Below are 18,643 nucleotides of genomic sequence, written 5' to 3'. Positions count from 1 at the left end.
GTCTTTTGAGGTTCTATTTTTAAGAGAGAACACACTGTCAGGATCTTTCAACAGCAACAATTACAAAAACCTATACTTTCTGAAAGCAGAATGAAATCCTTTCCATTCGGCAGGTAAATATGCCATGCGAGACCTGGTCAACCGGCTTCCCGGTGGCACCGGCCCCAGCGTGCTGTCTGATGAGACCATGGCGGCCATCTGCTGTGCTCTGCATGAGGTCACCAGCAAAAACATGGAGAACGCCAAAGCCCTGGCCGACTCGGGGGGGATAGAGAAGCTGGTGAACATAACCAAGGGCAGAGGAGACAGGCAAGTCTGGCACAAGGAGATGGGATTGTCCTGTGCTAAGGGCTTTTGTGGAGGATATTTCCTATTGGAAACAATTTATTTCTGCATATCATACACACCAATAAGCTAAACAGTCTCCACCAATTAAAACCTGTTTTGTTGGGAGAGGCATGTGCAGTCACATGGCCCCTTTTTTCTGGTGTTTACTTTGTTGTAATACCCCTACATCCACTTTTGTCTCTAAAGCCATGTTTGGTTGTGCTGACCCCAGTAAGAATCAGAAATGCTATGATGAGGGAAATCTGGGGGCATCGTTTCCCTTTCACCTTTGACTCTGCTCCATGCTTTGGGGCCTGTTCTGCAAAAACATTGAATCCTCAGTTCTGGGACTGATTCCTCTGCCAGGTGCCTAAAAAAGTATTAAAAATCACTGCTGTGTGGCCTCAGGATGTGCCCTGGGCTTGGATTATACATTTCCCTTTGCTTCTGGGTGACACCTAATTGATGAAGCAGGAGAAGTAGGGATTAGAGAATTGGTGGCAAAAATAGAAGATATTTTTGTCACAGAGCTATAGCAGTTGACAATTTGCCTTAGTATCAAATCAAAGAATCATTCAAGGAAGTGGGAAGTAGGACTGCGTGGAGCATTTGAAACACAGAGGACAGCAGCCACGTGACCCATAAAATGGCACCTCTGTCCCCACTTGCCACCCCATCCCCTGCTCTGTTCTTCACAGCACTGATTAACCCCTGATATGCTACATAGGGCTTTCCCTGCATCTGACTCCCCCAGGAGCAGGGACTTTGTCTTTTCTTCTACCGTCTATATGGAGAACAAAACCTGACCCATGATGGGTACTCAGTAAATATTTATTACCTGACTAAGTGACAGTGCTAGAACTCACTTTACTTCTTGTCTAATCTTTCAGTTTATACTTTCGAAGGAATTTCTAAAATATAAGAGTAATGCCGCAAAGCATAGTCTCATCCCCTAGAAGTCACAGCTGTCAACATTAACCATATTTCCTTTCAGTACTTTTTTCTTACGTATCTTTTTTTATCTCATTAGTAATAAATGCACATGCACACCTTTTTATTTCAAAGGAAATGAAATGTTACAGATAAAGCTAAGGGAACCATAATCACTTTTTGTGCTCTTAAAATTTCATTAAAGGGCCTTCATTTGTGAAAGGCATAAGAAGAAACTAGAGAAATGCTGAACCAACGCCAAAACCTTTCTATATAAAAAAAAAAAAAATGAAAAATCCCATCCAGTGTAATCTTTTTTTCAAAACAAGGTACTCAGAAAGTTCTGGATCAACTCAGGTTGTCCTCTGAACACACATTTATTGTCCCTTACGAGTCATTCACCAAGTTTGCTGCTCACCTGCTATGTGCTAGAGCAGTGAGCACATCTCCCAGCAACCCCTACCCCTGGGTAACTTACATGCCCCAGCAAGGTAGATGAGGCACCAGTGAGTAAGAAACAGCAGGTAGCCTGTCAGATGCAGATGGGACAAATAATAAAATCAGGAAAGGTGATAAGGAGAAAGTAGAATGGCCTGAGATAGAAGAGCTCCTCGTGCATGTGGTGGGCAGCAGGAAGCCAGTGGGAACAGAGCAAGTCAGGAGTGGTGCAGGGAGGAGATGTAACAAGATATATAGGACTCCGTGGGTCAGTGTAAAGACTTTGACTTACTCTGAGGAAAACTGAAAGCCACTGGAGATCATTCAGCAGAGGAGGGACACAATCTGCCTTCCCTTAAAGGGGTCATCATGACTTGACAAGCCCTCCCCTCCACCAAGTAGAGATTAACGGTGGCAGTAATTGTGGTGGTGAAGTGGTCAATTCTGACATGGTTGAAGGAGTGAATGGAATTTGCCGAAGGATCAGATGAACAGCAGGAGAGGAGGAAAATGTCACGGATGACCTCAAGGTCTTTGGCAAAAAACACCACATGATGAAATTGCACTTACCAGCATGGGGAAGCCTATGGGAACAGGCTTTTCAGGGAAGACCAGGTGTTTGTTTTGGACATGTTACATTTAAGACATCTATTAGATGTCCATGTGAAAAGTGTCTGGTCGGCAGTAGAATATTCCGGAGTTGAGTTCAGGATAGAGGTCCAAGCTAGAAATAAAATTTGGGAGTCATCTGTGTATAAATGGCATATTTAGAGAAGTGAAATGAGCTGAAATGGATAAAGAACTGTAAATGGACAAAAGAGAGGCTTAAGGGCTGATATATCTCAGAAGTCAAGGAAATGAGGGGCCAGCAAAAGAGCTCAAGAAAGACTAGCCACAGCATTCAGAAGAAACGTGTGGTGTCTTGGAAACCAAGAAAGGAAGTGCTTCAAAGGTGAGCACGTGTCAATGCTCTTGCTTAACCAGACAGGATGGTGACAGTTGAGACTTGTACAGTTAACACTACTGATGTCACACGTTTAAGAGAAAATGAGAAATTAGAGGATCAGAAGTAGAATTTTGAGAATACATGACTCTTGCAAGTTGTGCTGTAAAGGTGAGCACAGAAGCTTCCTTGCCTTTCTAAGAGTTCGGCTTCTGCTGATAAAATTCGTCTTGGAGCCTAGCAGTTTGTATTGAGGTATCAGGCCTGGCACACTCCTGTTTGCCTTTCCTTCCCCCTCCCAGCTCCCTGGCACTTACAGGCAGGGAGATAAGCACCAGCAGCAGTGTCAGGACCTGGATGAGAATGGCATGGCTGTGAGGTTGAAGACCCTGCGAGGCCATCCTAGGTATCAGAAATTTCATCTCCTTGTTTCTTTTGTTTGTTTTTTGAAGTATCTCTTTGCTCTATGGCCCATTATGAAAATAGAAAATTTAGAACAGCTTTGAGTGGGTTGATTTGACTTGGTTCTGCCCTTGACTCATGAAAAACACTGAGAAGAGGGAGTCTGAGGTGGGAGTGGATATAGATGCAGAAATGCCCCACCTCCAGGAAGAGAGAGAGCACCGCCAATGAACATACCTATCCCTCATCCTCCTCGGGACCCTCAGAATCATCTCAGCCTATATTCTGTTGTTTGGAGCAGAGAAAATGCTTCCAGCCTGCCAACCTCACTACTTCTCCCCCTCCTAAGAATTTAATTAGGAAGATAAGAGGAGATCAGATTTTAGATACTGCGGTACACATGTGAAGTCGAATTTTCACTGTTGAGATGAACTGTGAAGAGGTATTCCATTATCCTTACGGCTGACTCCCCAGCGCTGATCCACCCCTAATGTGATCTCCAGGCCTGTGCTGAGGCCACTGATTTAGAGGAGCGGGGAACAGCAGTGACTCATGGTGAGCAGCGCTTGAACAGAGCGCCAGTATTCAGCAAATGTCTTCAGAGAGGAGAATTTACAACTGACCATGTTTTCCAAAGTGAACATTAGAGTACACATGTACATTTGTTTACCCAGAGGCATAAATAAGAAGGCAATGCAGGTGTTTATATGAAGACTAGTAAGGGGGGAAACATTTAAATTGGGAGGGTCCTCCAATACTCAGGATGTGCTTTTGTGGTTGCCTTAACCCCACAGCCCCAGGGAAGTTGGTCCCATGGGAAATCTGGGGGGAGGCAAGGGGCTGACACCTGGAAGAGGCCTCCAGCGTAGAGGGTCACAGCATCTCACCACAGACTTGAGTGCCTGAGAGTCTCACTTTGTTCCCTGCCACCTGGGCCAGCCCTGAACCTGCCCACCTCCCAAGTACACCTGATTCCTCGGTTGCTTTTTTCCAACAGCAGCCCCTGTGCCCTCTGGTCCTTGGAGAGATGGCCTCTTGATCACTGGTTTGTAGCTTAAATCTCTGCAAATGGAGCCTGGGGTTGTGCCTCCCACATTCATTAACATCATCACTTTCTCCCTAGATCATCTCTGAAAGTGGTGAAAGCAGCAGCCCAGGTCTTGAATACATTATGGCAATATCGGGACCTCCGGAGCATTTATAAAAAGGTAACTTACAAGAATAGCTCTGGCATAATTAGCATTCATCAGAGCACACATTCATAATCATTTATTGTAATGAAATGTCATTATTCATTTTGAGAGGTTTCTTTTTCTCTTTTAACTCCACAGGATGGGTGGAATCAGAACCATTTTATTACACCTGTGTCGACGTTAGAGCGAGACCGATTCAAATCACATCCTTCCTTGTCTACCACCAACCAACAGATGTCACCCATCATTCAGTCAGGTCAGTAGGCAAACTCCACTCCTTCGTGAGAACATTTGTGTGACAGACGTTATTTTCCAGCCAGGGAAGACTGAACGTAGATGATTAAGCCTGTCACCTCCAAACACTTAGGAGGTGGATTTGCTCTTCAAGCTAAGACCCTTCTTTGGGAACTACATGCCATTGTAAACAACAGATCCACTTTCCTCCTTCCATTTTCAAAGTTGATGCAAGTTTACACACAAAAGTATCCCAGGGCCCTCCATCCCATCTAGTCCCCCAATTCTGCTTTACTAGGTTTGAGAAGGGGCCTGGGAATCTGTTTGACAGGCTGGCTAGGCAAAGCAGATGCAGTAGAGGGGCGCACGTTGAGAACCACTGGGTTATGCCTGGAAACAGCTGCCCTGTCTGCCCTCTGGCCATACGTTTGGAATCTCCTCCAAAGCGATTTTTTAGTTTTCTTCGTGAGAACTCTTAGGGTCCTCTGGACATGACCTTTACATCTGCATTCTGGGGAAGCCACGGTCTCCTATGCCTTCCTTCTTCCCAGTTAAACCTCCATCCCCTGGCTGTATTCCAGACCCTACCCCTGCCTGCCATACACACCCCTGCCCCCACACCCACGACTGATGGGAACAAGCCCCACAGGTGGGTTTGCAGGAATTCCCTTTGATTTGTAAGTTGAGAATCTTGGCAACCACACTACCTGCTTATTAGTGTCTGATTTGGTAGAAAGAACATTCTGAGACTCAGACAGTCTTATTTACATGTATATATGGACAGAATATTACTCCCAAGCCCAGTTAGTCCTATAAATTTAATTCTTAGTTAAATGAAATAGGAAAAGTAATAAATATCTTTTTTTATTTGGCTTTAAATCTCCCATTCTGACACATAAATATTATCTGTTGTATTCCACTGCACTACTGCTGGCAGTCTTATTTCTCACATGGACAAATGTGGCCAAAAAGACAAATATAGGACTGGTGGTTCTTGCCACATAATTGGATGTCTCCACTTGTACTAAGAATTTTTTAAGATTATCTGTGCCTACTGCATCGGTGTATATTTTTATCTTAGTTTTTAAATTATGAGTTGTTTTCTTCAAAGAAACGTAATGCTTGGGTTTTGACATCCTTGCTGAGCTCCCAGCTGTAGCCTGTGGCTGTCTTTTTTATAAAAATGCTCACAACCCTTTAGGGACTCAGAAATAGGGGTGTCAGGGGAAACAAGAGACTTGGCTGCTTAACAGGCAAAAGAATAATTTCAGACAGATGAGGACATAATTACTAAACAATGAACTTATTTGAGGACCTCGTATGTCCACACTGGACAGTGTTGATGAGCCCATCCACATTCCTAGGTGTGCCTTTTTGGATTCCATTTGAGAGGAATGATAGAATTCACACTGGTTTCTCCAGTGATTCTAAGGGCTAATCCTCCATCTCTCAGCACTGATGTGGCCTCGACTGACTGGTACTTCTGATGCCTTCTCGCTAATGTAATTGTGGGAGGTGGGGGGGGTGCATGATCTTTGTCCTGCTACTTTCTAGAAAGTAAACAAGGTGAGTAGCACAGAGACACCGCCCATGCATGCTCACCTCTGCTTACCACACAGCAGCCCTACGGCAGCCAAGTTACCTTTCAGGGAAAATATTTCAGTGTCCCACCTCTAAAAGCAACAAGGCATGCAGAACCACTGGTGGCAAGGTTTGCAGGCAGCTGCTTTCAAGTGGATCAAGTGAATAAGTGGTCACTTTTATTTATGATTAACTTTAGTGCAAGCAAGATGACTTTTTAATGAGAAAAAAAGATATGTGATGCTTTCCCTCCATGCAGAAATGCCAACAGGAGACCTACGGATAGATATGTTGTTATTAAATGTCTGGCTCAAGCTGGGATAAAAAAATCTTCCAGGCTTTTGTTGAGACTGGACTTCTTAGCACTGTGAACTTCTCAAGGAGCCAGGCTTACTGAGTTTACAAAATTTCCCTGACATATGATCACCATAAAAAGAATTATAAATGTGATGGGCTGGGTACTCTTATCCAAACACATTTAGAGATGCAGATATGTTTGAAATAATTAAAACTCAAAATATGCCATAAAACATCTATTTACTAAAGAACTGTGCATAAAGGATAATTGACGGGTGTTTTACAAGCATCCGAACTGAGGTCATAAAATAGCAAATGGACCTCTTGCATGGCTAAGAAGTTAGTCTCACTTGAATGCCGAGGCCCATCTCTGGGAAGGCTGCGTGGTTTCTGTGCTGAGCCCCTACCTGGGCAGCGCTTCAGCTCTCTGATGCTCTGATCTCACCACATGCACCGATCCTCCCAGCAGCGGGCCTGCAGGTCGCCTCCCTGGTCTTCACCACTGACTGCTCTTCAACTCACAGCACCTCCAAAAGCTGATTTTTAGCATCAGCTGCGTGGCGTTTCTAATTGCTGACTTGTGTTTTTCCAGAGAGGATTTTGCAGAGACACTGACAGTATGCTTTCTCTTTCTTCTCCTTTCTCTCTCCCTTCTCCTGCCTCTCCCTTCAGTCGGCAGCACCTCCTCCTCACCAGCACTGTTAGGAATCAGAGACCCTCGCTCTGAATACGATAGGACCCAGCCACCTATGCAGTATTACAATAGCCAAGGGGATGCCACACATAAAGGCCTGTACCCTGGTAAGACGCCAGCTGGGTGTGTGATAGAGTATCTCGAAAAGCCACGTGTTTCCAGGCACCCTGCCAGCAGCCTGGGAAATAGCCCATGCCTGTATTGAGACGGTCCCCCAGCAGCGAACCATGTTCTAGTCTCACCGTTTCCTACTTCTAGGGCTGTTGCCTTTTCAACTTGTTTTAAGGGAAACAAGCTACAGTAGTGACCGAGTGACCACAGATAAAAAAAGCACTGTATCCAAATGGGAGATGGTTTCTGGCTCTCCCCCAGTGCATTCCCTTTGCTCTGCTCCCCCCACCCCCATCCGTGCAGTGTGTCCGTGTGTGTCACATGTATCAGAACTCTTGAGTTCTGTGTCGCTTTGCAAGGCCACACCTAGACTGGTTCATCTTTTAAATTCAAACCTGAGAATGGTGATCAATTTCATTTACAGTCTCATGGAAAAAGAGTTTGAATGAATAACATAAGGTGATGCTTCCCAGGGTGATTATATTCTAAGAATAACAAAAATAATGTTGCATCGTATTAATATTTTTATGTCATTCTGAAAGCTGGGCATATAATTTACTTAAAGGATGCCAGCCCGAAGAGTTTCCAGCATTCCATACCGTCCCCATTCTCGACTCTCTTGCAAATTATAACTACTCTAGAGGTTTCAAATAAGGCAGTGTGACTGAGCTACCACAAAAGAGTACTCTTTTCTCAAAAGACCTATTTATTAAAAAGAAATAAATAAAAGCTGGTGGCAACTTAACTGCTGGGGGAGCCGTCTCAGTTGTGCTGTTGTCTTTGAAATTGTGATTTCACAGGACTGTTTACTAATCGACTATTGTTACTATGGCAATTAATAGCTCAGAAAATTGCAGATGCTACATTTCAAACACCAAGCTCTTTGCAAAGGAAATGCACAAACTGAAGTGCGTTGTTCCTTCAGATTCGCAGCAGCCTGCTTTATTTTAAAGATCACCTCCTTAGCATGCATGCCCTTCTGTATCTTCTTTGCTTGCTTCAATAAACTAATTTGCCTCAAGTATGTTTCATTTTCCTCATTAAAAAAAAAAATCTCTGAGCCCTAACAGTACTAGAAGGGTAGCCAATGACGTCATTAGGAGTCTGCTGTGGACTCTTGAAGACCATCATCTGATTATCAGATCCTTTTTGTTTGAAAATGTAGTTAAATATGGCAGACACAAGACTGTGCCTCTATGTGGCCAAACAGATTAGAACATGCCTATGCCTGCTATTTCCAGGACCTGGGACTTTGAATCATGTGCTGAAGGCATGGAGCTTGTTCTCATGTTTCCCTTCCCCCATCTGACCCAGGGCTCTAGCTCAAAGCCCTGGAAAAGTGAAGTCCCTCGGCTCAGGGAGCAAGGCTGCTGTTCCGAGCCAGCCAGGGAAATCTTCACAGGTATGAACAGCTCCCCACAGTGACCAGAGGTTGAGAAGGAAACCTTCTGGTATTCTGGCATTGCTTTTCGGTAAAACACACACATGGCTTATCTTGGTCATATCCATTAGCCCCTAACAGCCCTGGGGTGAGCAGCAGCAAGGCTAGACCCAGGGAACTCAGACTTCTGACTGTCCCTGTCTACACTGGCCCTGGGAAAGGCAGGCCCTGTCAGGGAGCCCACACAGCCTAATGGACCAGAGTCATGAGCACTAGTTTTAATTTCATAAAATATTTTTTTACAGGCTCCAGCAAACCTTCACCAATTTACATCAGTTCCTATTCCTCACCAGCAAGAGAACAAAATAGACGGCTACAGGTGAATTTGCAATGTCATTTTTTACAGAAGGTCGATTAGCAGGGATCAACACAGTAAGGGGTCTGCGCCGGTGACTTAGCAGGGCTGGGCCAACACAGCAGGGGCCAAGGAGCTTTCCCTGGGGGTCTCTGATACTCCTCAGAAGCTCATCTGTGGTTTAAGCAAATCACTTCCACAGTAGCCCATGTGCTTGAATATCCAAATCTGTGCTGATGGGAACCAGCTGAGAAGTCTTTAACTCTTACTCTTTGCCCAATAATCTCCTTTTCCCACTCCTTTTTTCTCTTAACCTCTAAAATCTCTTCCATCCTCTGTGTGGGGAAAGGTTGGTAAGCATCCTTCATTCTCTCATGTCATTGTTCTCTTTTCTGTACGCCTCATTCCCCATCTTCATGACTCCCTCCGTATCCACACATCTGTGGTTTGAAAACACTTGAGTCTGTGGCCAGGTGTCCATTAGTCTCAGAAGTCAAAGTGGACTCAGCCCTACTGGGGTGGACCCCACTCTCCATCAGCATGGGTACTAGTGATTGTAATATACAATCTCTGCTTTCACGGGGACCTAAAATTTATTTCAGGCCTTCCTGATGCCATGCCCACATGGGTCATCTGATCTCTCCTCCTACTTTACAATAATACATGAGCAACTGGGGTTTTCCAAACAAGCCTGTGTCTTCAACTTCAGATAAGGATGCTCTAAAACCTCCCTCCATTTCATCTTTTCTCTAGATGGACAGAAAAAGAACTTCCCAAGTTATTCATAATTTATGCTATAGTTTTTAAGTCAGGAGGAAAAAAACCCTTAAAATCATAACTGTAACTTAAAAAGAGAATTTAGCTTTGAAATGCTTATAATGTTAGAATACGTTTAGTTCCAGAACATGTTTTGATACCTGTGTGGTAAATGTCTTACTAAGTGAGGGGATTTGGGCATGATTAAGAGGGAAATCAGACATAATAACGCTGATAATTTTTCTCTAAACATATTTGAAGAAATTAGTGTCAGGTCAGAGATAAGCTACGACAACACAGAAGGAAATGGGGGCAGGGTACCCTGATGTGGACGCCCTCATGTGCTCACCTTGCTTCCTTACAAATCGATTCGTCCTGGCTTGGGGAAGTCTTCTCCTTTAGAACCATTTGTTCACATGTCTCTTCCAATTTTATTACTCTGCTGCCTGGAGATTGCTTACTCCTTTAATAGTACCTCACATTTGTCCTAAAACTGAGGGATGGACTCAATCTTCATCTCTGAGGTAAATGTTTCAAAAGATGGTTCTGCATATACACAACTGTCTGAAGCATGAAAATCCAACCTCCAACTAAATTCATGATGTACTAGTGGTTCCCCTGTGTCAAAGCAAAAATCAAAGGCATCCTTTCACTGAGCATCCCCAGGTAACAAGCCCCTCCACCACAGAGCACAGAACTGGTCGTCTAGTGAGGAAGGAAGCAGCCAGGGGCCACGTCAGGCTCTCTGGAGACACCAACTTCTAGAGGCCTTAGAAAAGGACTTGAGCAAACTCGGCCAACCCACTTATAAACCTACTTTAAAATCCTTACAGTCTACTAGCAAACATACAGCGTGTACCAGAAACAACTCTGAACCATATGTTCACAAATACTGAATATTGCTTTAAAAATATGAAGCAGGAAACCCATATTAATTTCCCTTAAACACGTATTTCCAAAAATTGCTTTGATTTATTTGCTTTTTCATTTTGTCAACAGCATCAACAGCTGTATTATAGTCAAGATGACTCCAACAGAAAGAACTTTGACGCATACAGATTGTATTTGCAGTCTCCTCATAGCTATGAAGATCCTTATTTTGATGACCGAGTTCACTTTCCAGCTTCTACTGATTATTCAACACAGTATGGACTGAAATCAACCACAAATTATGTAGACTTTTATTCCACGAAACGACCTTCTTATAGAGCAGAACAGTATCCAGGGTCCCCGGACTCATGGGTGTAGCATCAAGATGCTTGGGAGAGGAACTCTTCTTTCTAACCTTGTTTGGATTGAGATGAAAAATCCGTCTTACTGATTTGCTGATGAAATGTGAAAGTGAAATGGAAGGAATGAGTGAAGAGCATTTTTTTTCTTTTTTTGAGGAATTATCAGGGAAGTAAGGAAACCTTTGGGAGAGAGGACTTTCTAAGCTCTATTTAGGTGTTAGATCTAATTACTTGTAGATTCCGTAGTCTGGTGAAGGTGTGGGCGATGTGATGAGAGGTTTGAGAAATGGGTGCAATGAGATGGGGGATGTGTAGGTCAAATCAAATTAAAGATGATTTTTTTAATGTGAATAAAGTTATGTTCTGATAGTTTGTACAGAAAAAAAAAATAAAATGGATGCCCTTCATGTTTTATTGCTATTACTAAATGTCAAGATTGTATGCTATTATGTCTTGTAAATTTCTTTTGTTGGTGTAAATATGGAAATGCCACATTGGTTAAGTGCCATCATTTGTAATGCAGTGTGTCATTTGAAAAGAGATTTGAAGAAACTGACAGCTTAAAAGACAAATGGGAAACCCAAGGAATTGATAGCAATTAAAAACAAACTATAACACCCTTTGTTTTCAAAATGAATAGTGTACCTTTGAAGCACAAAGTCCAGTCTGGTATAGAAGCGCCATGCCCATTCCCTGCCTCTTTCATAGGACACTTCACTGCCATTTTCTATGCACATGAAAGAAAAATAAATGTGGAAATTTCATCCTTGGAAATTTGTTCCCCGTTCTTATTTTCTCTGTGTAACATGGAAAGCACATTCTATAAATGTGACTCTAAATGCATGTTGGAAACAGTTTAAATATATTCAAGTACTATGGACTGTTCCTAGTTTTATACACTTTGTAAGATGGACGGTACCAAAGAATGAAGCTATGAAATTTCCTCCTATCTACCTTAGTATTTTCATTTGGGTGGGGGGGGGGGGGATTTTTGAATCTAATGTACATTGCCATTTTATCTTTTTTTCTTTTTTCTTTCCTTCGGGCTGCTGTATGTATATGTATTTACCACCACTTTTCACCTGAGTGAAATTACCTCTGGCAAGACCGGCCCTAACTAAAATTGACAAAGACTCCTCTTGACAATATTTTAAAGAACTCAGTAACTACATAAGGACAGTGGTTGGGCACTTACTGGTTGGCACCAATGTAGGAAACCAAAACAAATTCTAAATAACTCTTTTCCTGAATGATCCCATGAAACAGTAATCCCTGGATTAGAGACTGAGTGGAGGAAGGCCCACATACATGACAGGGGTTCCAATAACACCGAGCAGCATTTCTTGTAAGCTTTTCTCCATTTGTCAAGATGAGGGGTACCAACACCAGGAGGACCTGTGCAGTTTCTGCCCTGGATCTTACATGGGAAACAACACACGCATGGCAAGTCAAACCCAGAGCTGTTGAGTCAGCATATCCTGCAAATGAGGTACAAATCATAGATGAAAACATGTGTGCTTATGTTTGTGAGTATACAGAAGGAGATCTAGGAGAATAGTGCTTCCCTTTGTTGAACAGACTAGCCCAAGATATGAATACAAAGTGAAACGGAAATCCAAGTACAAACAGGAATATTCCTCAAGTCTGCTAGTGGGGAGACTTAATGATGGGGGCGGGGGCTATCTGAAATGACACAAATTAAGACTTCCGGCAGTCCCTGGCCTCATGTGCCTTGGCAGAGCTCAGGAAACAGCCCTCTAGGTGGCAGACACAGCCAGATTTCCCTGAGGAACTGGCATCAGGACTTACTGAGAGTCTGGTATGCATCTGAGCTTTCAATCACTGACTTCCCTGGACCTGACATTTTCATGTCTGGGTTGAAGCCCCTTACTCGAGTCAGGAATAGGAGCGAAACTACAGTGGGCCTGATTCACAGTAACTGTTGCTTTTAGTGACCTCATCTGTCTTTGAGATAACTTAATGGACCCAAGTCCCTGACTCTGACAGGCAGGATTTCAAAAACTGATCTAAATTTGGGTTATAAAGAACCCATGTGGGTGTCCTCCCAGACCTCCTACTGGGGCCAGAAAGAGATCTATGGGTGAGGATTGGGCAGGAGATCTGATGCCTTATGAGGCTCCTTCCTTGTGACCAGAAAAAAGAAACTATAGACAGAGCCTGAAAGATACAAAACTGTATTCCTGCTTAAAAAGCTAATCCCACTCTTCCTTCCAAGGTGTAAGAATAAACAAGCCCTGCTGGAACAAAGCTTATTTCTGCTGTCCTAATGTCACAAGGTAGCATGTGAGATTCAGCCACCCAGAAGGGGTCTGTGGTTCTGCTCAGTGTGCTTCAACCACATCCTGCAGGGTCAAGGCTGAACTGACCCAGTGTTGGGAAGCTAAACCAGTGTATCTTTACCTTGACCGTACATGAGAATCACCTGGACACATTTCACAGCTAGAAGCGCCCTATCCTGACCAATCAAAAGCACAAGTGGTGGGGGTCCAGGTACCAGTATTCTTGAAAAGCTCCCTGGATGACTGTGATGCACAGTCAAGGTGAGGGCCACTTGGCCCCCACACTGTTATCCTCTACCTTCCTGCCCTTTGACCCAAAATTTTGGTGGTTGGAGTTTAGGGTATGGAGTTTGCCTAGGAGAGTGGTAAGAGATCTGGAGTATTACAATTGAGATTTTAAACTTGGAATGTGAGAGGTGAGGTTTTCCTTCTTGCCAGAGTACATATCTTTTGCTTATGCACCATTTAAAATTATGTCCTTTGAAGCCTAAGGACTTTTCATAAGTGTCAGAAATGATGACCTCATAGGACCATCAGTTAACCCAATCATTAATTCTTGGCCAATATTTGGTTGTCCATAGGATTGCTGATTACTGCATTGAAATACCAATAGTTCACTTTTTCGAGCACTTACTATGTGCTATGAGTATCATATATTATCTTTTATCCCTCATAGTGAATGTTTGAAATCTGTACTAACCTCCCATATTACATATCCTACAGCAAGCTTGGAGCAACTTGCTAAAGGTGACACAATCAGTAAGTGGCCAAGGCAAGGTCAGTACTATGGTCTATCTTAACTACGATGCCAGTGTTTTTAAAATTCAGTCATTTGAGTTCCTACAGAGCTATTACTTAATGAAAATTTTTCATATTTGTCTTTAATTTTTCAAAGGAAACTCTATCACTACTCTAAAGGAAAAACTATCATCACTTGCCATAAGTAAAAAGTAATCATAAAAATGAACATTCAACTATTAAACATACAAATTTCCATGTACTACTAAAATCCATTGTCTGCTACCACTGGTGTTACCTAATTCTGGGAAACCTGAGTTTTGATCATTGGGATGTGGATGATGATGTAGGTAGGCTGAGAGGCCTTGGGGCCTCAACAATACTTTTAGAGGAACACATATCTAAATCTACTGTATGGCTAGTGTGTTTTCCATAATCAAATCAGATATAAAGAAAAAAATATAAACTTGGCCACTACTATTCACTTAGATTTTTTTAAAAACTGTAATTGTTTATAACAGCATTATTCATAATAGCCAAAACCTGGAAACAATCTCCAACGGGACAATGGATAAACAAACTGAGATAGTAAAGTAAAACCTGTCTATGGTGATAGAAGTCAGAACCATTGTTGCCTAAAGGGATAGGTACTGACTAGAGAAATTTGGAAATGATAGAATGTTCTAGATCTTGATTGGGGTGGCTTTTACATGAGTTTTTAATCAAAACTCATCAAAATGTTCACACAAGACATTTCATCTCAGGTAAGGTTTATTCCTATTTTAAAAATTATTATTAACATTTGTTTTAAAAGGCACTAAAGAAGTATGTGATGAAACCATCTGAGATGTGGTTTTCTATCCTAGAATCAAAGTGATTTTACTGAGTGGAGAAAAATCCAATTTATATATTTTAAACTTTCCAAAATAGCTACTTAAGACTAGTGTGAGAGGTGGTCATTGAGAGGATGTGACCACCAGTTGACCTGAGAGCTGGACCCAGGCAATCAGAGGCTCCCCACCCCCCTCCCTGTCCTTAGAATGTGCATTCTGCTTGCCTTCACTACCTTGGACGCTGCCCCACAGAGCCTTGAGATAGTACTGTGGTGTTGGGCCATCTGTACTGAACCCAGTTAAGGCTTCTATATAAACTTCTAAGATCCTGGTGGGCAGGTGCAGAGATCTACCCGTCTTGCAGCCACCCAAGACAAGATTCATAAACTGTCTTGCTTACTAAATCTACCACCTCCGAATCTGGATGGCCTGCCTCTTCTCTGGTCTCTCCTGGCCCTCCAACCATCGGGGCCAGTTTGCAGACCAACAAGTCGTTTCTCAAACAAAAGCTTTTAGCACAAAATTCTTTGTAGTTATATACACAAAGTCTGCTTTAAAGCTGACAGCTTACCAAAGTTAAATTTAAACAAAATTCTAGAAAATATATATTTGAAAAGCACAATATGGGAGTGTCCTTTGAGCTATGATTGTACAGATTTACATGTATTGACAAGAAAGTAAATTGAGAAGTAAAACAGGCTCATGTTTAAACATGTTGCCAAGAGAGGGAAGTGTGTCACCCCTTTTACCTAATGATCCAGAGAGATGTGTAAATAAACACCTCACCCGCCCCAGTGCTACCCAAGCCACAGGGAACGAGGGGAGGGAAGTCCTTCCAGCAAGGTACCAGAGAGGTGTTAGCCGCAAAACAAACAGATCAGTGAAATCAGAGGCAAAACAGCTAATAGGATTTTAAACTCTACAAATGCAGAGCAGACTTTGAATTCAAAGAGGATGTTTGCTGTAAGTCAAGGAAATCCTTGCTAGAGAAGAAGAGAACAGTCTTACTCTTAATTAGAGTGTATCTGGAGAGGGAGCCGGAAGAGAGCAAAGGATGCATGCAAACCATGTCTGGAATTCCCTAGGTAGTTTCCACCCTGATGGACAGCTGTCCTTTGCCGGCCTGTGCCAAGGGCTGGACTCATCCTCAGAGAACTATATGCAGCCATGAGCTGCCATCCATACAGAGTCACACTCCTCAGCTGGTACTTGTCAGTTCTGCCTCACTTTAGGAGATCCTGACTTTTGTCCCTGGCCTCACTCACCCTTGTGATAGCAGTTTGCTGTTATTCATCTGCCTGATGGCTTGACTTGACTTGCTATCTTTATGAATGTACATATTCAGGACAATCCTTCAAGGCTGCAGACACAAAAAGGAAATTATTAGCAAGCAAATTATGACTTGAATTGTATCTGTTTTAGTGCCATTCCCTGTTTTTATGTCAGCAGCTTCGCTGGAAGCAGCTGGCATGTCCCCTAAGTGGCTGTTTGCTCCTATTGCTGTTGCCTAATTCTAACTCAAAATCACTAAAAACCATTTTGTGCTGTCATAATCATTTGCATGAGCCATAACTAGCTCTTTCATTATTAAAGCCCATCCAACGGTTGGGGGAATTTTGATAAAGACTTCTTGACACAATGGACTATTTCACCCTCCACTCACATCCCAGTGATTCCAGAGCTGACCAATGTATTGTCTTGTAAAATACTATTAAAAACAACTTGCACTGAGTCAAAGGTGTAATTCTGAGATCAGTAGGAAAATATCCAATTCTTCCTTTAGAAACCTCCTTTAACTGCTTATTTACTCCCCCAAAAGCATATACCCCTGAAATTTACCTTCATTTGCTGGCAATAAAATGTAACATGTTGAGCTTTGGCATTGATGAGCTGCCATCCAGAGTATTGATCTAAAATGACTTCATGGGGCGCCTGGGTGGCTTAGTCGGTTAAGCGTCCGACTTTCACTTAGGTCATGATCTCGCGGTTCGTGGGTTCGAGCCCCGCGTCGGGCTCTGTGCTGACTGCCAGCTCAGAGCCTGGAGCCTGTTTCGGAGTCTGTGACTCCCTCTCTCTCTGACCCTCTCCTGCTCACGCTGTCTCTCTCTCTCTCTTTCTCTCTCTCTCTGTCCTAGAAATAAATAAAACATTAAAAAAAATAATAAAATAAAATAAAATTACTTCAACGAGGATGACACCCCTCTAGCATCTCTTGAGCGTTCTTCAGAGTCAGTGGCTGTCCCAGCCCAATCCCAGGGAGCTCTTTCCTTTCCACATATGAGAATGAGTAGTGAGATACGCCCAGCTTCCTGAAGACTAGAGGAAAGAATTCAACCCAGATGGGCTCCAGGTTGGAAATCACCATCCTAGATCTGGCCATTATAGAGATGGTTGTGCTGTAAGGAATGTATTTCAAGCCTTTAAAAATATATATGTTGTGAAAACAAACCAGGAAGCATATTCTATAGCTAAGTGATTAAGATATTTTCATGTCCACCAACATTACTGCAATCATGGCTAGAAGCTCATTCTTGTCTATAAAATATAGTCAGAAGATAATGGTGTGTTTATTCAGTTTGCAAATAATTAGGTGACTACTTTTTCATTTTTCTCTCATGTGTCCTACTTTTTAAATTGTTTCTCTGATAATTAACTCTTCTATATAGAAAAGCTATCAAAGGAAATGTGAGGTGGTATCGAAACTCTTCAAGCCTGTCACAATGTAACACCTTAATTGGAGAAAAGCTGGTTCAACACCACTTGAAACTACTAATATTGTCCTCCAAGGCCACATCCCTGTGTTGTGATAGTGATGTATCATCACTAAGGAATTATATTTAATTGATAATAACAAAGTTCCCTAAAGTTGGGGCATCAACAAGGTAAGTTATAGAAGTTTTTGGGGTTTTTCTCTTCCACATATTGAAATGAAAACAGAACAACAGACCAATGGTACTATGGTAGTTCTAGAATGTTCTCACAGACCCAGGCTCCCTCATAATCTCTGGGCATGGGGCTCACCCATGGCTTCCCAGCTGGTTGCTGAAGCTCCAGTCATCACACCCTCATTCTTCAACAAGGAGTTGGGAAAGTGGAACCTGCCAACTGAGTCATTCTCTTAAAAGACTTTTACCTGAGTAGACTCAGGTCTGTTAAAAGACTGTTACCTGAGCCAATTGCTGTCTCTACTTATGCAGGGATTCTGCTGATAAGGAAAATGAGATGGATAAGGTCTCATTATCAGTCTCTGCCTAGGATACAGATGATTCTACGGAGGGATCCCTACACTTCCATTATTTTGGTTTCTATGAATTGGGCTCCACCCCAGAGACCTGTGTTCAGGTTGTCCCCAGCAGGCCAGTTTCAATTTACTATTCCATCTCAGTTCAGATGTTAACCTTCAAAAGCCACTTACCATCAGTAATCTGTGATCAGAAACCCTGCCCTCATTAAGGCTTCCAATCACCAAGGGGCAAAGCCATGGGAGTCCACAAAAGCACCTAAGGAGTCAAGGGGAGGAACTGTGAAACCCTCTCCCCACTGTACCAAAAGGAGCCCACCATAGGCAGCTTCCTATATCATATTTCCATGTAAGATTATTTTAGCAAAGTTTCTACAGCTTCAAAACCAAGCAAAGTAGTGAAAACCATCACCTGTATGGTCCATGACTGACCTTATGAGCAGCTCCCTGGAGACCTATAGCTCTGTGTGCTCCTGACTGGCAAGCCTAGTGGAGTCACAGCAGCAGCAATCTTCTTCAGTGAGTCACTTTAACTCACCATGTGTCTATGGAGCATCCCCATACAATGTCCCAGGCATCTTGGAAAAACCTAGAGGCTGATGAGGCTGCCATCACCTCAAGAATTTGAGCCGCACTGAACCCATCAGAACAGACAGC

The 18,643-nt window shown here is 42.8% G+C and overlaps 1 protein-coding gene across 8 annotated transcripts in view; it reads left to right on the top strand.

The window, feature by feature from the left end:
• The window catches only part of PKP4 (plakophilin 4), a 245,292-nt gene extending 233,644 nt beyond the window's left edge, over positions 1–11,648 (top strand). For 5 of the 8 annotated variants that reach the window (XM_039237527.1, XM_039237526.1, XM_039237525.1 and 2 more), the window contains 6 exons: positions 114–309; positions 4,164–4,248; positions 4,372–4,489; positions 7,018–7,146; positions 8,837–8,910; positions 10,642–11,648. In XM_039237527.1, the coding sequence (XP_039093458.1) occupies positions 114–309; positions 4,164–4,248; positions 4,372–4,489; positions 7,018–7,146; positions 8,837–8,910; positions 10,642–10,890 (851 nt within the window). In that variant the 3' untranslated portion in view covers positions 10,891–11,648. The remainder of the gene's footprint in view (positions 1–113; positions 310–4,163; positions 4,249–4,371; positions 4,490–7,017; positions 7,147–8,836; positions 8,911–10,641) is intronic. The other 3 variants (XM_039237532.1, XM_039237529.1, XM_039237530.1) reach the window with 2 other exon arrangements.
• The last annotated feature ends 6,995 nt before the right edge of the window (positions 11,649–18,643 follow it).

Source organism: Hyaena hyaena, unplaced genomic scaffold (genome assembly GCF_003009895.1).
Source record: "Hyaena hyaena isolate Hyena2069 unplaced genomic scaffold, ASM300989v1 scaffold_126, whole genome shotgun sequence".
NCBI lineage: Eukaryota > Metazoa > Chordata > Mammalia > Carnivora > Hyaenidae > Hyaena > Hyaena hyaena.
The sequence above is the reverse complement of the archived record's forward strand: the minus strand, read 5'-3'. Positions and strand labels throughout refer to the sequence as shown.